This window comes from Thamnophis elegans, chromosome 2, assembly GCF_009769535.1.
Source record: "Thamnophis elegans isolate rThaEle1 chromosome 2, rThaEle1.pri, whole genome shotgun sequence".
Taxonomy (NCBI): Eukaryota; Metazoa; Chordata; class Lepidosauria; order Squamata; family Colubridae; genus Thamnophis; species Thamnophis elegans.
This window is the reverse complement of record NC_045542.1, coordinates 168,763,551-168,786,806: the sequence shown is the minus strand read 5'-3', so window position 1 is coordinate 168,786,806 and position 23,256 is coordinate 168,763,551. Positions and strand designations below refer to the sequence as shown.

The 23,256-nt window shown below is 40.4% G+C and overlaps 1 protein-coding gene across 1 annotated transcript; it reads right to left on the bottom strand.

The window, feature by feature from the left end:
- Positions 1-1,687: 1,687 nt before the first annotated feature.
- Positions 1,688-21,327, bottom strand: LOC116502576 (vomeronasal type-2 receptor 26-like). Its single transcript, XM_032208452.1, has 7 exons — positions 21,113-21,327; positions 16,710-16,998; positions 15,105-15,920; positions 13,523-13,750; positions 11,189-11,315; positions 1,998-2,598; positions 1,688-1,883 (listed from the first exon to the last, which is right to left on the bottom strand). The coding sequence occupies exons 1-7, from the start codon at positions 21,325-21,327 to the stop codon at positions 1,688-1,690; spliced, it is 2,472 nt and encodes an 823-aa protein (XP_032064343.1).
- Positions 21,328-23,256: the final 1,929 nt, after the last annotated feature.

The following is a 23,256-nucleotide window of genomic DNA, read 5'->3' as shown; positions in this document are numbered from 1 at the left end:
TGTTCTGCCAAACTAAACAGATTTTTATTGTTAGCAATGAGGAAGAACTTCCAGTTGCGAGTCTACCTCCATCTTCTGTAAGAAATTCAAGAGATCATATGAAATTATCCAGTAATCAACTGTGGAATTTCTAGCAATGAGGAAGAAACATTTCATGCTTCTGTTTCCCACATGCAGGGATCTTCCATTAAGAGCCAAATATACATGTATTTACAGAGCTTCCTGCGGTTCTTTTACTGTCTGAATGGCTCCCTCCATAATCCACACGTGTTAAATTCAACGACTGAGGTCTGTCATTTTTAAAAAATCCTTGCTTTATTTTTGCTTTGTTCCTTCTAGCTATCATCTTGGTCATCCTTTGTCCCTCAGTTACATCTGAGTTACGTCTTTTCCAACATAGGTCTTTTTCTCCCTCAGCCACTCTTGGTCCAGAGACCATCCGCTTCCTTGCGTGATCCTCTCTTCTTTCTACGGCATTTTCACATCCCAGTCCTGGGACAGCTGCAGCCATGTCAGTTCGCCCACAAAAATAACGCAATCCCAAGCACAGAGGTCTCTCTTCCAGACAAACCTGCCCCTCAGAAATCTTGACTGTAAGATCAGCTTGTTTGCAGGTCTTCTCATTGACCTAGAATAGTCCACGTATCCAATTTTGGGGTACGACAGTACAGAAAAAACATTTACAACTTTAGAAAAGGATAAGCAAGACATTAAAGATCTGGAAACCAATTACCAGAAGGAACAGCAGGGATTCTACCTGTTCAGACTGGTTCAGACAAACTGGTAAATCCAAAGATCAGCTGGGAGAGAACTGATTCGCTCCCACTAGCCTGGCTCCCCCTGCACTTTACCTACCGTTATTTATTCAGCTCAGTTGCGTGGCAGAGTGCCACGCCTCAGCTGTTTTCCGTCCCCAGCAGTAATCCAGAAGTTACGTCTTTGCTAAACTGCGCATGTGTGCAAAGCATGCGCTCAGTGAACCAGTTGTTAAACTAATAGAATCCCACCCCTGAGGAACAGTTAAAGGAACTGGGTTTGTTTAGCCTACAACAAAGAGAGTTGAAAGCAAATGCAATAACTCTCTACAAACATTTCAAAGGTTATCATACTTCAGCCATAGACTTCATCTCTGTTACGTAGACAATATAGATGAAAATTCAAGCTAAAGGATGTAAATAGTTGCTAGCTAGTGCAGCATGTGATGACTTCTTCTCTAAAGGTCAGGAGGGAAAGAAAAGGCAATTGCTTATTTTAGCATCTAATATGCCAATTTGCAGTGGCTCAGTGGCTAAGATGCTGAGCTTGTCGATCAGTAAGGTTGGCAGTTCAGCGGCCCGAATCCCTAGCGTCGCTTAACAGAGTGAGCTCCCGTTACTTGTCCCAGCTTCTGCTTAACCTAGCAGTTCAAAAGCATGTAAAAAATGCAAGTAGAAAAATAGGGACCACCTTTGGTGGGAAGGTAACAGCGCCCCGTGCGCCTTCGGCGTTTAGCCATGCCAGCCACATGACCACGGAGATGTCTTCGGACAGCGCTGGCTCTTCAGATTTGAAATGGAGATGAGCACCACATCCTAGAGCCAGAAAGGACTACCACGCATGTGCAGGGGAACCTTTATCTTTACCTTTGCCAATTTGAAGAAAGGTTGCTTTTTCAGAACAAATGAACCACTGCATAAATATTTCAGATTCAGGTGCCATCTTTCCTTTTTGTGGTCAGGTGGTCTTTTGTATTCAGATCAGGCCTTAGGATGATAATGTAGCACTTGGGGAAGAAGATGCAGACCAGCAGGCCACCGCTGGAGGCTAAGATGGAGAAGACCTGCACGACCACCATGGACTTCCCCTTGGTGCTCTGATAGGCAGGTACAAAGGACACCCAAACGCTGCAGAAGACCAGCATGCTGAAGGTGATCAGCTTGGCTTCGTTGAAGGCCCCAGGCAGATTCCTGGCCAGGAAAGCCACCGTGAAGCAGATGGCGGCCAGGAAGCCCATATACCCAAGGGAGACATAAAACATGGCGACAGAGCCTTCATTGCATTGCAGGGTGATCTCTCTGGGCTGGGAGTGCATGTCAGAGTCAGGGAAAGGTGGAGAGACACTGAGCCAGATGGAGCAAATGATTATCTGGACAGCAGAACAAGAAAGGATAATGGCGTTGGCAAAACTCTTCCCAAGCCATCTGTTCATCCTCTTCCCCGGCTTTGTGGCCAGGAAAGCCAGCACCACCGTGATTGTTTTGGCCAGGATGGAAGAGACGGCGCCTGAGAAGATGATGCTGAAGGCTGTTTGTCGGAGGAGGCAAGTGGCTTTGCTTGGCCGTCCAATGAAGAGAAAAGTGGACAAGAAGGAAAGCAGGAGGGAAGCGAGGATGATGTAAGAAACATCCCGATTATTGGCTTTGACTATCGGGGTCTCCGAATATTTAATAAAGATTCCTGAGATGAACCCAGTGATTAAGGATAAGAATAAAGCAAAGGAAACCATGACAATGCCCAAAGTTTCTCTGTAATGCAAGAAGTCTGTGATCTTAGGGATACATTGGTCTTTAGTTTTGTTTGGATACAGATTGTTTGGACATCGGAAGCACTGCTCTGCATCTGCAAAGGACAAGAATAACAACTTGAATTATTCTGCCATTCCCCCCCTATTCATTTTTCAATCATTAGCAATTAGCACTTCGACTTATATACCACTTCACACTGCTTTACAGCCCTCTCTGAGCAGTTTACAGAGTCAACCTCTTGCCCCCAACAATCTGGCTCCTCATTTTACCCACCTCAGAAGGACAGACGGCTGAGTCAACCTTGAGCCTGGTGAGATTTGAACTGCCAAATTGAAGGCAGCTGGTGATCAGCAGAAGTAGCCTGCAGTACTGCACTGCACCACTGCACCACCATGGCTCATAGAATAATCTTTGACTGGAATCTGTATTTACTCCCAGCATCTTACTTTTCTTCTTCTTAGGAAACAGCAAATTGAGATGGAGAAAAAGAGATGCCAGATGACAAAGCTAGCTTTAGAAAAAACTAAGGAGGCCTCAGGCCAGTGGTGGGATTCAGCCAGTTCGCACCTATTTGGGAGAACCGGTTGGTAACTTTCTAAGCAGTTCAGAGAACCAGTTGTTGGAAGAAATCTCATTTTGTTTTTTTCCACTTTACAGGGCTAATCCTGTAAGGAAGGCAGGAAGGAAACATTCTGGTGTTGTTTCTAGCCTAATCTTTATTGACCTGCTTACAGAAACTGCCTCTCCGGTTAACACTTAGTACATTGTAACAGCTAAGGCGAAGCATCCATCAATGTGAGTCGTGTTGAGTTGGCCATGCCCACCCAGTAACATGACCACCAAGCCCCACCTACCCTGCTGGTCATCCGGGCAGAGAACCAGTTATTATATTATTTGAATCCCACCACTGCCTTAGGCACAACCTGTCCCCTGTTATTTATGCTGTTCAGTCCCCAGGAAGATTAAGACCACTTGACAGGTTCACCAGGGAGGCCACACTTAATGACTCCAGGGGGGCTAGGAATTGGAACGCTTACATCCCAATGACTCTCTGCCTACTTGTTAAGCAGGAGTATTAGGCCTATTCAGATTAGGTGATAAATTGAGAGAATAAAGCACATACATGAAACCACACTGGAAGACATAAGAAGGCGGGGCTTAGCAGTGAGAAGACGGACTTTCAGGCATCTCCTGAATGACCATCTATACCGGAGTCTTTTTTGGAGGATTCGTTTGAATCTAAGCTGTCCCGTAGAGACAGTGACGTGGGGGGAACTCCAGTGGTCCCAGAGATGTTCGCAAAATCTCTGGGAACCTAAGGAAAGCCTTCCTAATCCAGTGACTTCCAGATCGGTTCTATGCCAACTGCAACTGCGATAGCCCAGACAGAGAGCTGGATATGGACATGTCGTTTGATGTGAGTTTTAAATCCTTTTTTCTTGTTGGAAAGAGAACACTCTAAATTTGGAAACTTAGTTTAAAATAAGGCTGATAAGTGAGAAAAGCGGCGGTGATAAATGTTTGCCATTTGGAAGTTTATTTTTCTGTTCCTTTTTTTTAATTCCTGGAAGCCGGGCTGGACTTTCCTGTAATTTGAATCGGCTTTTTGCGTTCCTTCTCTTTGTTGTCGATACCTTTAACTTTGAATCAAATGGGGCACTAAATCTCAAACCTAAAGTGCTTTGAAGATCTGGTTTTTTGTTTTTTTCTTCGTTGCCTTTTAGCCCTTTTGATGTTTTTTTTTTAACAATTAGTAATTAACAAATGCCACGATGGACTAAAACAAGCTGTAAACTACAAACTACAAGCCAACACTGCCATCTTGTGGACTCGAACTTTGTTATTAAAATCCCCCCTGTAATGCATTTGATTTATGTGTTTACGCAGCTGGGAACCTGTGAGATAAAACAGCAAAGCTGAGAGTGACCTTGGAGAGACTCTTATCTTAGGGGGGGGGAAAAAGAGTCCGGAAAAAATCATTTGTTTTAGCTTGTTGGCATCCTTTCATCTCCCAACACCATTCTCATATTACCGGCTGTGGAGACATCGACATTGAATTTTTCTTTTTTGATCATCACCATCGACCTTTTGATCTTTTACATTTTTTTTTCTTTTCTGTTTTGATTATTCCTTTTAACCTTTGGATCACCTCTTGACTATTTACATTTTTTCTGCTTCTTTCTTTTCTCACTTGTAACTGAAACACCCCTTCTCCCCTTTTTGGAGGGGGGGGGGTCTTCCTTTTCTTTTTTACTATTTCATATTCTCTTATTTATATATATATATATATATATATATATATATATATATATATATATATATATATATATATATATATATATATATATATATATATATATATATATATTATTGCATTCTTACTGCATTTCATCTTTGAAACAAAAAAAAGTTTCCTTTTCTTTCCTTCCTCCTCTCTCCCTTCTCTCTTTTCCTTCCCTTTCTCTTTTCCCCCTTTTCTTATCTCCCCCCCCTTTCCTCTGTGTACTTTACGTACTTAATCCACCATACTTATAACCCTCCACCCTCTAATACTAATTGGCTATGAGTAGAAAAGCAGCTGCCTCTGGCTTTACATCAACCCCTGCCCCCTCACCTGCAGGAGGCTAGAGGACAACACAGACGATGTCCCATCAGGAAAAAGAGAAGGAAGCCAACTTTGAAACACTTATACAAATGATGCAGAAAATGCAAGCAGGAAACGATACCCTTGTAAAAAAAATGGAGGCAATGGAACAACAAAACCAAAGCATAGTGCAAAAAGTTGATAATATGGAAGGAAAAGTAGAAAGTATACACAACTGGATGCTGAAATACGAAAATAGGATTCAAAAAATTGAAAATAAGATTCAAGAAGGAGAGAAGAAAACTGAAAAGCTAGAGATCAGACTAAGTGATGTAGAAAGAGAGAGCAGTGGAATATTAAGATGGGAGATGGACAGGTCTGAATTTTTTTTAAGATTTCAAAACATAGAAGAAGAAAAAGGAGAGGACTTAGTTCAGATAATTTCAAATATTTTGATAGATGTTCTGGGGATGTCCCAGGACCAAATAAAAGAAACAATTGATGAGACTTTTAGAGTATACACAAGATATGCAATGAGAAATGCTCTTCCAAGGGAAGTGCATGTAAGATTTACTAAGAAAACAATTAAATCACAAATCTTACAGAAAATGAGAGATAGAAAATTAGAATATAAAGGTAAGGAGATTGTAGTACTCAAACAAATTCCAAGAGAGGTGAGAGAGAGGAGAAGAGAATATCAATTTCTGACCAAAGTATTGATAAAAAAAGGTGTTAACTACAGATGGCTCATACCGGAAGGTTTATTATGTACTTGGCAAGGACAAAGACACAGGATAGATACAACTGAGAAGGCAGAAGCTTTCTACGAAGAATACTTTAGAGAAACGGCGGAGAAAGCTGGGAAAGACGATGCAGTGATACAAATACTGGAACCACCTGTAACCGCGACCGAAAAAATAGAAGGAGCAGTAGGTGGAAGTGAGAAAGAAGGGGAGACAGGGAATGGGAGCCGCAAAGAAAAACGAGAACCTAGATCCACTAGAGCGATAAACCCTGTATATAAAGCATAAACATGGAAGAAAGAAAAATGATTACAATTAACATTAATGGACTCAATTCGGTAACTAAAAGGAAGAAAGTATTCCATAAATTAGAGAAATTACAACTTGACATAATCTGTCTGCAAGAAGTACATATTCAAAAGAAATATGAACATTTACTAACTCAACCAAAGCTTGGGAAAATGTTTTCATCATTGGCAAATTGTAAGAAAAGAGGAGTGGTCTTCTATATTAAAGGCAACATCCCAACAAAAGTAGTATACGCAGAGGAAGAGGGAAGAATTTTGATGGTGGAAATTATGGATACCAAAAAGACACTCCTAATTGGAATCTACGCCCCCAATGAAAAACAAGATGAATTCTACAAAAAACTACACAAAAAAGTTTTGGAACTAGACTATGCTGATATTTGTATGATGGGAGACTTTAATGGCATTGTGAATCAAAATATGGACTATAAAACACATAAAACAAAAAAATGATATAGGAAGCCTCTGCCGAAATCTTTTTTTAGGATGACAGATGAACTAAATTTAAAAGATATATGGAGAGAAAGAAACGCTAAAAAAGAACAATATACCTTCTACTCAAATAGACATTCTTCATTCTCCAGAATAGATATGATATGGGTCTCAGCGGAGTTGAGCTCCAACATAAAAGAAATTGAGATTGAAGCAAGTACCTGGGCGGACCACAATCCAATTTTAATTAAATGGAAAGGCCAAAGGGCAAGATCTAGATGGACACTAAATAACACTATATTGAAAGAAAAAGAGTTTGTACAAAAAATGGAAAAAGAGCTAGTCCTTTTTTTTAAAGAAAATAGGAAAGAAGATACGTTGTTGCAGAATCTCTGGGACACAATGAAGGCTGTTATCAGAGGTTTGACAATAGATTACACAAGGAAGAGAAACTCAAAAAAAAAGGCAAATGCATAAAGCTTTAGACAATGACTATAAAATACTTGAAAGAGACCTACAGAGAGCACCACAAAAAAAAGATGTTAAAATAAAAATGGACATAATTAAACACAAAATGGACCTATTAGAAAAGGAAGAACTGGCACAAAAAATTAGAGGTGCCAAACAGAATTATTTTGAAAATGCGAACAAACCAGGCAGGTGGTTAGCATATAAGATGAAAAAAGAGAGAGAAACAAAGAAAATACCTCAACTAAGAGATAAGCAAGGAGAAATTCAATATGGAAATACCGGGGGGAAAATATTATACATGACTACTACGTTAAACTCTATGAACAAGAGAAGGTGGAGGAGGGACGAGTCAAAAAGTATTTACAAGATGCCAATCTCCCCCAGGTACCAGATGAAACTAGAACAATGTTAGAAAGAAAAATAACAATGATGGAACTAACAGAGGCTCTTAAAAAACAAAATAATGGGAAAGCCCCAGGACCAGATGGCCTACCCGTGGAATTCTACAGAACATTTGAAGAAATATTGACCCTCCCACTCCTACAAGTCATGAATGAAGTGATGACTGAGAACCAAATGCCGAAGTCATGGTCAGAAGCGTATATCACATTACTACCCAAGGAAGAGACTGATTTAACACAAATCAAGAATTATAGACCAATTTCTTTATTAAACTCAGACTACAAGCTATTTGCATCTATACTAGCTGAGAGACTTAAAAAATACTTAAATGGCTTCATCCATTCAGATCAAAATGGCTTTTTACCTAAAAGACAAATCAAAGACAATATGAGAATAATTTTGAATACCTTGGAATACTATGAGGCCCACCCAGAAAAACAATTGGCACTGATGTTCCTCGATGCGCAGAAGGCCTTTGATAATGTGAATTGGCAGTTTATGTTTTTGCAACTGGAGCAGATGAACTTTGGCAAGAAATTCACTCAAAGTATACGAACGATATACCAGAAACAAGCAGCAAAGATAATGGTAAATGGAGAACTAACAGAACCGATTGAAATAAAGAGAGGTACAAGACAAGGCTGCCCACTATCACCGCTACTCTTTGTCCTAACACTAGAGGTCTTAAATAGAAAGATCAGAGAAGAAGAAGAAATAAGAGGAATGAAAATTAAGAGAGAAGAGTATAAACTGCAAGCGTTCACAGACGACTTAGTTTTCATTCTTGAAGATCCATTAGAAACCGCACCCAAATTGTTAGAAAGAATAGAGGAATATGGAGAAGTAGCAGGCTTGAAAATAAACAAAGATAAAACAAAGATCATGACAAAGAATATCCCAGCTACACAAAAGGAACAGTTGTCAGAAATGTTGCAGATTCAAAACGCAAGTAAGATTAAATATTTGGGGATACATTTATCACCTAGATGTAGCACTCTTAAAGAGGATAATTATACCAGATTAAAACGACAAATAGCAATCGATTTGGAGAAATGGGAAAACTTGCATTTATCAATGATGGGAAGAATTTCCACAATTAAAATGAACATTCTACCTAGAATTCTATATCTGTTTCAGACAATCCCAATTAGACTGGGTAAGGATTTTTTTCTAGACTTAAATAAAATAGTTTTGAAATTTATTTGGCAAGGGAAAAAAGCTAGAATAAAGCTTAAATTACTACAAGATGTTAGATCAAGAGGAGGTTTTGGTTTACCCGATTGGGAGCTATACTATCAGGCAGCAAACCTGATGTGGATTAAGGAGTGGATATCATTAAAAAACTCTAGATTATTGAACGTAGAAGGTCACGATTTGCTGTTGGGATGGCATGCTTTCTTCTGGTATAAGGGAACTAAACCACATGGTTATTTTAGAAGACATTATATAAGGGAGGCGTTGTTGTTAAATTGGGAAAAGATTAAAAAATTACATTATTTAAAAATTCCAATCTGGACATCAACAATTGAAGCATTCTCGTATCCGATAATACATAAAAAGGAACAAACAGTTAGATATATAGAATTATTGAATACAGAGGGTGAGCTCAAATCTAGTCAAGAGTTGAAGCAAGAAGGGATGGAAATGAACTGGTATTCATATGTACAGATACAATCTAGATATAATGAAGATAGAAAAACTAAAGGTCTCTATAATAAAATGACTGAGCTAGACAAAATTCTAACGGGTACCGATGAAAAAGTAATTAAAAAACTATATGGATATTTATTGGAGTTTAAATTCCATGAAGAACAAGTTAAAGAAACTATGATTGCTTGGGGGAAAATTTTTAAGTATGGGATTGATTTAGAGAATTGGCAGAAATTGTGGTCTCAAAATTATAACATGACAATGTCTACTGCATATAGAGAAAACTTGTATAAGATGTTTTACAGGTGGCATCTACCCCCGACCAGAATCGCAAGAATGTTCAAGAATAAATCAGAAAAGTGTTGGAAATGTCACCAGATACCTGGCTCATACTACCACATGTGGTGGACTTGCACTGAAGCCAAAAGATACTGGACTAAAATCCACATGTGGTTGGAGAAAATGATACACAAACAAATAGACTTTAAACCAGAGGTCTTTTTATTGGGAATTTTACCAGAAACCTACAACAAAGACTTAAAATATTTGATTGTAAATGTGTTAACAGCAGCCAGAATTGTATTTGCAAAAAACTGGAAAAATGAAACAACACCAAAAGAGGAAGAAATCATTCGAAAAATAATGGACTGTGCCGAAATGAGTAAATTGACATTTGAAATTAGAGAGCAAGAGGATGAACAATTTTATAAGATATGGGACTTGTTTTATCAATGGCTAAGGGGAAAAAAACAAAATTTTGGAAATGAAAAATGATACACTTATGCCTTAATTGGAAAAAGTAAATGATGATATAATTATGATGTGAAATAATTCAACAATGATATAAGGAAGTACTAATATAAGGTCTGGTGATATAATGTATAAGGTTAAGAACTTATTATAATGATATTTCGCTGCTGATAAGGCAATTCCAATAGGGGAACAAATGAAAACTGGTATATATAGGCAGCGATGCCTTGTTGAACAATGAAGGAATAAGATCTTTGTTTGAAGGTATGAAATGCAAGGTTAACAATGAATAGAAGTATATTCTCTGGGGGAAAATAATGCTAATGTTAACTGAATATATATTGTAGAAGGAAAATGAGACCTTTAGTTACATTAGAGGAAATATCTGAGATGGTAAACATTATTTGAAGATGTAGATGTTAAAACAACCGTAATCAAATGACATGGAAAGATGGTTTTAATGGTGGGCAGGATCACATGGCTTGAGTTCCTGAACAGGATCACATGGCTTGAGCTCCTGAGCAGAAAAGGGCAGAGATGCTGAGAGTCCCTGGGTTTTATAATCTCTGTTGGGCCCCACCTCTCTGTTTCCTGTTTCTGTGTAAGGAATGTATCCCATTGGCTCTCAGACTCCTGGGGGGTGGGGGTCTTAGCTAACTTTGTAGGCTGTTTTGAGACCCAAACTTGTTTGCCTTACTGGCTAATCAAATGCCATGTGGTGAGATGGGTAGAGGGTTAATTCTACCTTTGTTATGTAGAATATACTGTCTCAGGCCTTAAAGGCCCATTGACAAAGTGGGAGGGGGAGCAGAGTTTCTGTCTCTCTGAGTTTCTACTTTTCTTTTTAGGGGAAATATTCTGCCTTTTTAATATTTCCTGAAATAGTTCATGTTTTAGGAGTTTTAACTTGCTACACCTGGATAGACTGTGAATCTTCATCAACAACTTTGCACAGTGACCTCACCACCATTCAGGCTTTCCGCAAAGCCGTTAAGACCTGGCTGTTCCAGCAGGCCTGGGGCTGATGAGTTCCCAGCCCCACTCGAATTGCTGATTGTTGTGTGGTTTTAACTTGTCTTTGTATCCTGTCTTGTTCCGTTGTTTTCGTATCCCCCCCTTCCCCATATGTCTGTTCGCTGCCCTGAGTCCCTCCGGGAATAGGGCGGCATACAAGTCTAATAAATGGAATGGAATGGAATGGACTTCATCTCCATGCTCCATGCTCTCATGGAGGGGCCGCGTTGGGCCACACTTTCATACAACCACCAATTAGGAGGCACAGAAATGAGGTGGCAGAGATGGATAATAGGACTGACTGAAACCCCACCCCTCTAGAATCCTCACCTTTCTGAATGGAGATGGTCCCATCTGCACATGGAACACACTTGTAGCAGCAGACTGGATCTCCTTCTGGAACTAGCTTGACCCATCCGGGATAGCAGCTTTCAACACACCTGGAAGGGGGCATGGACTAAATAGAAAAAAAGAGATATTAATGAACAGGTCTTGGGGTTCTGCATCTAAGGAAAGGAAACTAAACTTGGTTTCACTAAAAATCACTATTCAACACTTTCTTCGATGAGAATAATTGCTGATGGCTTCTCGGTTAATCTCTTTCTATTATCCCCCTTTTTGTTCCTCTTGGTTGATTCCTAAGCTGTAAGTGTCTTAGGGCAAGATCCAGTTTGGGATAGTGGTTAAAGCATCTGCCTTTAAACCAGGAGATCCTAGATCCCCTCCTTAGCACAAATCCAGTTGGGTGACCTTAGGCCAGTTCCCCTCTCTCAGCCCTAGGAAGAAGGCAATGGCAAGCCACTTTTGAATGTCCTGCCAAGAAAACTGCAGGGGCTTCTCCAGGAGTCAACATTGACTTGTAGACACAAAAACAGACAAACAAACCAAAAACTAAGGCAAAATTTCTAAAAAGAATCTCAAAGGATTCTGAATGATCAATGCTAGCAGAACATGAGACCTTACTCGCGCCCTCGTGACCTCTAGGCTGGAATACTGCAACGTGCTCTACATGGGGCTGCCCTTGAAGAGCATCCGGCGGCTTCAGCTAGTCCAGAATGCGGCCGCGCGAGTGATTGTGGGTGCACCTCGGTTCGCCCACATAACACCTATCCTCCGCGAGCTGCACTGGCTACCTGTTGATCTCCATGTGCGCTTCAAGGTGCTTCTTACTACCTACAAAGCCCTTCATGGTAGTGGATCTGCGTACTTGAGAGACCGCCTCCTGCCAATCACCTCCTCTCGACCCATTAGATCTCACAGATTAGGCCTCCTCCGAGTGCCATCTGCCAGCCAGTGCCGGCTGGCAACTACGCGGAGGAGAGCCTTTTCAGTAGCAGCTCCGACCCTCTGGAACGATCTCCCCGTGGAGATTCGTACCCTCACCACCCTTCAGACCTTCCGCGCAGCCCTCAAGATCTGGCTATCCCGTCAGGCCTGGGGGTAAAGAGTATAATCCACCCCCACCCGAATGTTGAATGAATGTTGCTCGATTTTAATTATATATTGTGTTTATATGTCATCGTATGTTTCCCCCTCCCATACAAGTTGTTAGCCGCCCTGAGTCCCCTCAGGGAAAAGGGCGGCCTATAAATAAACTCAACTACAACTACAACTACTACTTATTTAGCAATAGCAATAGCAATAGAAGTTAGACTTATATACCACTTCATAGGGATTTCAGCCCTCTCTAAGCGGTTTACAGAGTCAGTATATTTCCCCCAACAATCCGGGTCTTCATTTTACCCACCTCGGAAGGATGGAAGGCTGAGTCAACCCTGAGCCGGTGAGATTTGAACAGCTGAACTGCAGAACTGCAGTCAGCTGAAGTAGCCTGCAGTGCTGCATTTAACCACTGCTCCACCTCGGCGCTTTTTAATGTACAGTGAATAATTGAAAAAGAAGGAAGGGAATGAAAGGGAGGGAGGGAAGAAAAGAGGGGAGAAGAGAGGAGGAGGAGGAGAGAAGAGGAGAGTGACGAGAAGAGCTAGAGGTATGAGAAAGGCTAGGAGCCTCCATAAGTGCACCAGCGTGCCTAACATCCTACTCTCTCCATTTATTTATACCAGTGTTGGGTTACTGTCGGCGTTACTGTCGATTTGCATGCAAATTCTTCTGCCCGTGTGCAGACCATTAAAAATGCAGTAAAAAACGCAACAGCATGTGTGACCAGGGAACCAGTTCAGGGGCTTGGCCAGCCTGCTTCCCCCTACCAGTTTGGCGACTCAGTCCCGGTTTCCACTACTGGTTCACCTGAACCGGTAGCAGCCCACCTCTGATTTCCTGTGTTCTTATTCATGTTTATTCTTATTCCTGTTATCTTGTAGATGAGTGACAAACTAACTAAATAAATAAAGAAGAGAAGAAAAGAAGTTTATAGATGCCTCCCTGATTGTAGTAAGTAAGGAACCTGGTAACAACGGTACAAACATTAAAGGTGACCAAACTAACAATGACAATACAATAACCCACCAATAAAGATGTTAAAGTGTTGGATAGATTCTACCTTTTAGATTAAAGAAACCAGCAAGTGACGATATACACCACAGATGGTAAGGTAGCAATGAAGGAATTGGAAAAGATATTCAGATGCTGCGTTGTGTCCTACAATCAACTGCCAGAAGACTGCTGGCAATGATGGGATAGGTGTGGAAGTGATATTCTCACCTGGTTAAGCCATTTTGGCCACACAATGGCTTCCTCCTTAATAATCAACTTGGACTCCAAGGATCCCTGTCCCTCTATGCTCCCAAAGATGACTTGATTGACAGATTTATTGGGAAACTTCACCCAGTAGATAATATCCAAGTCAGCTATTAGCTCTCCATCCTTACTTAGGTATACACTCTCTATGGAATGGTTGTAAAGCTGAGAATTTTGTAGAAAAGGGTGTAGCTAGAATGACAAATTTTAGAAAGTATATGCCACCATTTCACTGATATTAGTGTAACTCTTGTCCCGCATTGTGTTGTCCCACAGGAAGTTAGTCCTAGAGCCCACAAAGGACAGGTGACCCTTGGCACTTGGCAAAATGTGTCACAGTGAATACCAGAAGGTGCCAACAAGCTATTTCTTAAGGGAGTCAGAAGGCTCAGAGCAAGCCAGTGATAATTATGAGTGGAAATTATGTGCGTTCTTCTCAGATACCCTGTTTTTCTTTACAAACGAAGTGTCATTGGTACTCTCTGGACTTGGTTGTTTAAAATAGAATAGAATAGAATAACAGAGTTGGAAGGTACCTTGAAGGTCATCTAGTCCAACCCCCTGCTTAGGCAGGGAACCTGATACCATTTCAGACAAATGGTTGTCCAATTTCTTCTTTAAAACTTCCAGTGTTGGAGCAATCACAACTTCTGGAGGCAAACTGTTCCACTGATTAATTGTTCTAACTGTCAGGAAATTTCTCCTCAGTTCTAAGTTGCTTCTCTCCTTGATTAGTTTCCACCCATTGCTTCTTGTCCTACCCTCAGGTGCTTTGGAGAATAGCTTGACTCCCTCTTCTTTGTGGCAACCCCTGAGATATTGGAGTACTGCTATCATGTCTCCCCTGGTCCTTCTTTTCATTAAAAAAAGACATATTCAGCTCCTGCAACCGTTCCTCAAATGTTTTAGCCTCCAGTCCCCTAATCCTCTTTGTTGGTCTTCTCTGCACTCTTTCTAGAGTCTCCACATCTTTTCTACAATGTGGCGATATAGAAAACTGAATGCAGTACTCCAAGTGTGGCCTTACCAAGGCATTATAAAATGGTATTAACACTTCACAGATCTATCCCTCTGTTTATGTAGCCTAGAACTATGCCGGCTTTTTTGGCAGCTGCTGCACACAGCTGGCTCATATTTCAATGGTTGTCCACTAGGACGCCAAGATTCCCTCTTACTACTATTGAGTTGCTACTATTGAGCAAGTTATCACATATACTGTATAGTCTGTCAAGATCCTTCTGTATCTTAAGCCTATCTTCTGGAGTGGTGGCTATTCCTGCCAGCTTGGTGTCATCTTGGTGTCATTTTTCACAGAAGTTTCATTACCCAAACTAGGTAACATCATTGGTGCTAGTCTGCCGATGATGTTAAATGGGTTTGGATAATGAAACATCTGCAAGAAAATAACCATTCTCAGAGACTACCAAGGACCTCTCATTTCAACCCTGAGTTACAAATATTCTCCCTTATTGCAAACATTCCACAGTTGACTTTTTGCAAGGTGATAATTACAGAGACAGAGAAATCAGAGTCGAAAATAAAATACCTGCCAAGGCTGCAGCGTTTGAATTCCCGACTCCTTCCCACTTTTCCTCCTCCTCTGCTTGGATCTGGAGGCAAAGGCAGCGTTTAAGGCATGGGCCACAGCCCAGATGGTCTTGTAGAGGCGGTAGCCATTGAGGGAAAGCACCCTTTCGATTTGCTCCTGGGGCAAAGACCTCCGATTCTCTCTCTCTCTGCATCTTATCCAGCCTTTCACAGACAAGGCATGTTTAGAATACGAACATCGAAATGCTCGATAAACATACAGCTCCACTGAAGCATAGAAGAGAACCATGTCATCATATTTTATCTTCTTCTCGGTCCGGAGGTAGAAGGAAAAAAAGCCATAGGTGTACTGGAAAGACAGAGAAGAGTACTTCAAGTCAAGGATGATATTCCTCATTGCTGTAATGATCCAGATTTTCCCTTGTTTCGGTTTTATTTCCTCCTCAAAGACATTTTCTATAAGATGCATTCTAATGAAGTCAGAATTTGTCTCCACCAAGAAAATATAGACATTGATTTGTTTCCATTTGAGAAAGATATCAGAAGGGATATCCACTTCGTACCGATTTATCCCTGAGAGGGTTAGTGAGAAAAGGACACAAATGCCATTCGTTTCCAGGAGTGGCGTCAACGTTTTCAGAAACACCTCTCCTTTCTCTGTGTCTGGAGCAACGAGGCCGATGGAGGTCCACCTGAAATAAAGTAGGAGTTTGACCATCCCTGAATATTGGATTCCCTCTGCAGGCACCATCCGGTAGAAAAATGGGAATAGGTGTCTACTGCTCAACACTTGAGAAACAAAAGCATAAGATATCTGGAATGAAAAGAAGGGATTGAATGAAAAGAAGGGATTGCAGATGAGTCATGTTAACCCTGTAAAACCTCTCTGGGGACATGTTGTTGTTGTTAGTTGCAAAGTCATGTCCAATCCATTGTGATCCCATGGACAACATCCCTTCGGGCCTTCTTGTCCTCTACCATCCTCTGGAGTCCATTTAAGCTCACTTATCACTTAAGCTCATCACGCCTGGTGATTCCATCCAGCCACCTCATTCTCTGTTGTCCCCTTCTTCTTTTGCCCGGAATCCTTCCCAATCTTTCTAAGAACATAGGTAAGGTAAAGGTAAAGGGTCCCCTCACACATATATGCTAGTCGTTCTGACTCTAGGGGGCAGTGGTCATCTCCGTTTCAAAGTCGAAGAGCTAGTGCTGTCCGAGGATGCCTCTGTGGTCATGTGGCCAGGATGACTAAACACAGAAGGTGCACAGAACTCTGTTACCTTCCCACCAAAGGTGGTTCTTATTTCTCCACTTGCATTTTTACATGCTTTCGAACTGCTAGGTTGGCAGAAGTAACAGGAGCTCACTCTGTTAGGAGACACTAGGGATTCGAACTGCTGATCTTTCTGATCGACAAGCTCAGCGTCTTAGCCACCGAGCCACTGCAAATTTGCATATTAGATGCTAAAATAAGCAATTGCCTTTTCTTTCCCTCGTGACCTTTAGAGAAGAAGCCATACAGTCAGTCTTCAATTTACAATCTTAAGTTTTCAGGTGGCATTTTAAGGGAGAAATGGATAGTTTTCAGTTTTTCCAGCTTTACCTGTGGGATTTTGTAGATGCCTAAGAGCGTTGAAATCTGGATGGAGATGTCAGAGTCTGTCTCATCAAGAACAGCCAGCAGGTTCTCCTCTCCTCCACACTTATAATTGGGAATGTTGGCTTGTCCAAAAGAAAGAAGGTCTAGCAAGGCTTCAGAAGTGATTTCTTCACTGCAATAAACATCATGGACGTTGTAGCCCAAAGTGATATTCGATAAGATACTTGGGCTCTGGTTGATCTCTTGGATGGTGAACAAGAAGGAAAGGACATGCCATAGTTTTTGTTTGTCCCTGCAAAAAAGAAATAAGATCACACTATCATCCTCCATTTACCATATTTTTCAGAGTATAAGACACTCTGAAGTATAAGACGCACCTGGCTTTTGGGGAGAAAAACAAGGGAAAACAAATCTGCCTCTGTCTCCCAGCAATTTTCTTCCTTGCAGCAAACAGCAAATAGTACAGACGATATACACTGTTTATGGTGTTATATCTCAGACCATACTTGTACAGATGCTATTAAAATTGATATGGCTTTCTGGAAGTATACATTATTCTCTGCTATTTAAAAGAAGATACAATAGCACTGGGCCTTTTCAGATCAAGCATTTATTTTAAAAAGCTTCTTCATTTTGTTAAGCTGTGTAGAACAATAATAAAGCAGTCTTTAAAAAAATAAGTGTAATACTGTGAACATTCTATAGGCATTTATAGTTATGACTTACCTCCTTGCAACAAACAGCAAATAGCCTGTTTCAGTTTAGCCTGAAATTGCCTCTGCCTTCCAGCAATTTGCAGCAAACAGCCTGTTTCACTTTTAGTTCAAGCACGGGCCTCCTGATGATCAGCTGTTTCAGACTGCAGGGATTGCCAGAGCTTATGGCCGCCCCACAAGCACCATTTTCCGGTTTTTTGCAAGGAGGTAAATTGATGGGAGGCACAGGCAAAGGGGTGGGGGGGGGCTGTTGGGTGGGAGGGGCTCATCTCAGCTACATTCAGTGTAGAAGACACACCCAAATTTTCACCCTCTTTTAGGGAGGAGTGCGTTTTATACTCCGAAAAATATGGTAGCTTCTGTGTCATAGTATACTCTCTGCTTCTAGGAGTTTCCAGTGAAATCTATGGCAGACTAGGCACTTTTGAAGAAAGGGGGACATCATTACAATGGAGATGGGAACTCTGAATGTTAGTACTAGCCCCTGAAATCTCTCCAAATAAAGCAAGATCAGAAGATAACCCACTTGTTCTCCGAACAGCTGCTCCCCATAAATAAATGACAGGAATGAATGAATGAATGTTGAGTGGCTGGGAGGTATAAGATATGCTCACACAGATATGTTGTAGCTTATATGGACATTAAGCCTTCTGAACTTCATTTCTAATGACAATAATTTTTCAAGAATGTATTCATGAAGACCAATGTGTCCTGTTACCAAAAAGACAGTTAAAGGACAATGTCTGGTTTGGTTCTGCAACTCAACAAGACAGACACAGACTTCAGAGGATAATTACAACTGCAGAAAAAACAATTACTACCAACCTGCCTTCCATTGAAGACCTGTACACTGCATGAGTCAAAAGAGGGCTGTGAAAATATTTACAAACCCCTCACATCCTGGACATAAATTGTTTCAACTCCTACCCTCAAAACGAGGCTATAGAGCACTGCACACCAGAACAACTAGACACAAGAACAGTTTTTCCCCAAACACCATCACTCTAAACAAATAATTCCCTCAACACTAAATCTGCATTACTATTAATCTTCTCATCGTATCTATCACCCATCTCTTCCCATTGATGACTGTATGACTGTAACTTTTGTTTGTATGCTTACAATTTATCTTGAATGTTTCCTAATATGATTTGCTTGCATATTCGTATCCTATGACTATCATTAAAAGTTGTTCCTTATGATTCTTGACCAATATATATTTTCTTTTATGTACACTGAGAGCATCTGCACCAAAGACAAATTCCTTGTGTGTCCAATCACACTTGGCCAATAAAGAATTCTATTCTATTCTATTCTATGTTAACATTTGTGTTAGACATTTTAGAATATTTTAAACAACATACTGAAAAATAAACTGCATAGATTCTTTTAGATGCATAGAAGCCTTTTGACAGGTATTTCTTATTTAAAGTTTGGGAAGATATGAATTCTGGTGAAAATTTTACAAAATGGGCAAAGAAAGCCCATTTACAGAAAGCACAAATTATTGTTAGTAGAGATCTAACAATACCAAAGTAACCAGGCATGGCTGCCCTCTGCCCCCTTTTCTGTTTATTATAGTTCATGTAATACTGAATAGAGACATAGGACCAGAATTTTGGGAGTGAAAAATTAAAACTACACTTACTTTACAATTTAAAATCTTTTGCAGATGATTTGGGGCTGATTTTGGATGATCCATTAAAGGGAATCAGAGTGTTAAAATAATTTGGTCTATTAGCAGGTTCACAACCAAACTGAAACAGAAGATAAAGTAGAAGACAAAATCCAGCTAGAAAACCAAATCTACGAAAACACACACACACACACACACACACACACACACACACACACACACACACACTTCGTAGATTTTCATGTTATCAAGACAGCCTTCAACACTGACCAAAAAATAGCCAACATCTTAAGAAACCCCAAAGACAACATCCAGCTAGAAAACCAAGGAGTCTACGAAATACCATGCAAAATCTGCCCTGCAACATACATAGGACAAACGAACAGGAGAATAAATGGACGCATCGCAGAACACAAGAATGCAGTAAGAAAAAAAGAAAAAACTTCCTCCCTTTTCCAGCACCTTAAAGCTACAGGACACGAAATTGATTTTGAAGGAACCAAATTAATCTCCAAAACTGAACACTTCAACAAGAGAATAATTATGGAAGCTATTGAAATAGAGAAACACCCCCACAAACGAGCCCTATACATACATACATACATACATACATACAGACAGACAGACAGACAGACAGACAGACAGACAGACAGACAGACGTACGTACAGATGTACAGACGTACAGATGTACAGACATACAGACATACAGACACATTCACATACACATACATATACAAAGGCAAAGGCAACAAAAGCAACAGTAAAAATAATGGCTTTCTGTCTGGATGGTCTCTTGTGATGAGCCGATAGACAGAGAAAGGAAGCAGTATGCTTCCTCCCATATTTGGGCATAACAGGGGTTGTGACACAAAAATACATGCATACATACATACATACATACATACATACATACATACATACATACCAATATCATTCAAACATGGGAGAAAGATACATCTACATTTGTGTGGTAGGGAGAAAAAACATGAGTTAAATATAAGGTGTTACAGGATGAGAAAGAAAGGGGGGACTGGAGTTACTTGATGTGAAATTATACTTTGCAACTTGTTTAATTTGAATGAAAGGGTGGATATTCATGACATATAAAAGGACATGACAAGATTTGGGTGGCATGGATATTTATGTACAACAAAGATAAAATTAATGCATATTTTAAAATCCATTTTGTTAGACATGTCATACTAGGAATATAGAATTGATGGAAACATAGGCTGTGACTGAAAATACATTTAGGAAGGCACATTGTATAGAAGAGAAATGATAAGTAAAGACAAATGGCTAATTTATGATAATACACTAGAATTTTGTCAAGGGATAAGTTTTTAAAATTAATGTACAGTTATTTAGCAGTCTTAGAAGCAGGGAAGTTATCTTTTGATAGTTACAAAGGAAGCTGTGATGCAAACTGAGGAATTGAAGAAAGTGTGAACTCACTGGACTTTCTGCCCCCAAGATTTGTCACTTCCAGGAAATAAGAACCTTGAGAAACTTACAAACATAACTCAAACACAGGTTACAAGAGAGTCGGGGAGCTTTAATCATGCCTTCAGAATTGGTTACGTGCTATATTATGGACATGGTGTTCCAATTCAGAGCTGTGGTGAAATTCTATTTTTTTTTACTACTGGTTCTGTGGGCATGGCTTGGTGAGGGTGGCAGGGGAAGGATACCCCAAAATCTCCTTTCCTATCTCATTCAAGAGGAAGGATATTGCAAAACCTCCATTCCCTCCACACTCTGGGGCCAGCCAGAGGTGGTATTTGCCAGTTCTCTGAATTACTCAAAATTTCTGCTGTTCTCCAGACCTTGTTGAATTTCACCCCTGATTCAGAGGTAATTCAGAGTTCAGGAAGAACATTAATGCTGCTTTAGTGCATTGAAAAAACTCTAAATAAATAGATCACCAAAGTCTTTCCCAGAGATTTAAGAAGCACCCAGGGAATGAGTGCAGGGAATCCCTACTAGAAGTTGAATGTCGGTGAAATCAGAAGTGAATGAACTAGAAGCAATTCCACCCACTTCTTTGGACTCACTGGATGTATTCTTCGGTCGAGGGAGACACATTGAAATGGTAAAATGGGCGCAGAACCATATTTTCAGAAGCAATCCCACCAAGGATATAGTCTGCTGACTTGAAATCATGCACTCGCTGTGTTATACTCTCTTCCAATGTCAAGGAGCATTTGGTCTTCCACACCCCACAGGTTATCCGTAGAAGCAGCAGAAGCAGGGGAAACACCAGCAACATTTCTGGTGAGGATTAGAAGACTTTTCTCTGCTTCTCAACTCATTAGGACCATGAGGAGAAACTTTCCAAGTCTTCTTGAGCCTTTGATTCCTTTCCAGAAAGGATAGGAGTGGAGAAACCTTATGTCTTCTTCCTCTAAGTTGGACCTTGGTCAAAGTCCAGCCTCAGTAGACTACAGGCATTTAAGAGTCAGTCTATGCAGACTTGGATGGAAAACATCACCTGCTCACTTTTGATGCTCAAAGACAATCTTGGCAAAGGTCCCTGGGGTGATTTTTATGAAGAGAAAATGATGGTGATTTTGATAATCATAAAGCAAAGAACACCAGACCTGGTGACAGGCTCAATTCTCTCTGTGACCGGAATGCAGGGCCCGAGAAAACATGTTGACCAAAGGGTCCAGCTGTGGTCCCTCCCCCTGGGATGATTCACTGTCCAGACCTAGATAAAACTATTTAATGTAGAAAAGTCATGATATTTTTAGAAGTGTCTTTCTCAACTTTGACAACAGTAAGGATATATATATAATCATATATATATATATATATATATATATATATATATATATATATATATATATATATATATATATATATATATATATATATTATATATATAAATCTTATATATATATATGATTTTTACAACCCCCGGTATGCCCAAATATGGGAGGAAGGTCACTACTTCCATTCTCTGTCCTTCGGCTCGTCACAAGAAACCATCCAGGCAGAAACCCAATATTTTTACTATTGCCTTTTTGTTACATTTTGTTGTATTTGTGCTGATAAATAAATAAAGAGAGACTAGTATAGATCTATTTCAAGCTATTTAGCTCTCATCAGCTAGCCATACCCTTACTGGGATTTGAAGGCAACAGTAAAAATATTGGGTTTCTGCCTGGATGGTCTCTTGTGATGTGTGTGTGTGTGTGTGTGTGTGTGTGTGTGTGTGTGTGTGTACGAAGAAGGAAAGGGCCATGATTCCCTTCACCAGGCACACCTGGGGATGGAGTTTAAAGGAGAGGAAAATGGGAGAGGCAATTGTCGGGAACAAACGCTGTTTAACTGCTTATCTGAGTTCCTGGCATCTTCCCAACTGGTTTGATTTACTGCTGTGCTACTTCACTTCTGGAACTCCTTATCTTGCTTGCCCTGCCGGATTAATTACCTTATCTGGCCCTGTTGGATTTATAGTTGGAAGTTTTCTGCTTACAACGTTTGAACTGAAGTATTTTCAGCCAAAGGCTTGTACAGATTTGTACAAGGTCAGAGAGTTGAAAGGGATGTTGGGGGCACAGTTGGCGTTAATAAAGGGACTCATACCGCTTCTCTGGCTGTGTTGCCATGGTAACGTGTCACATTACCCTTCTAAATGTATTGTTCAATTGCTTGTTGTAGTTTCATCCTTTTCTGCAAAACTTCCAGTTTTACAACCATACCACGGATGGTATATATTTGGACAAGAACGGAGTCCTGGCAGCTGACTTTGACCTCATCTACTGGATAAAGTTTCTCAATGGCTCTGTTAAGAAAGTAACCTTTGGCAGTCTAGAAAAATGGGGATCCCCAGAGCCCGAGTTTATCATCAATGAGGATGCCGTTGTGTGGCCAAAATGGTTTAACCAGGTGGGTGAGCTGTTTTGAGTCCACCACCAGATCCCTGCTTAAATTCTGGTGGTTAGAACATTTTAATGGGGCTTCTCTCTTACGTTGTCTGCAGACCTCAGTTGGTTCAACATTTGATGCAGAGCAGCTGTCGTGAAATTGTAATCTTTGCATCTTTGAGGGTCTCTGCTTGAGCCAATTCAGAATCACAAGCTTGTTTCTTTTGTTCAAAATCCATCTTTATGTTAAGTTTTTTTTGTTGCCATCATTGTATAGGTTGCTTCCTAAACAATGAAAGTCTTCACTGCTACTCCACCAAGTGTTA

Coding starts and splice junctions, on each gene's coding strand:
- LOC116502576 (XM_032208452.1), bottom strand. CDS start 21,327: ATGTTGCTGGTGTTTCCCCTGCTTCTGCTGCTTCTACGGATAACCTGT. Junction 15,921..16,709: donor GCATCTACAAAATCCCACAG/GTAAAGCTGGAA, acceptor TTTTCATTCCAG/ATATCTTATGCTTTTGTTTC. Junction 13,751..15,104: donor AAACGCTGCAGCCTTGGCAG/GTATTTTATTTT, acceptor TTGTCATTCTAG/CTACACCCTTTTCTACAAAA.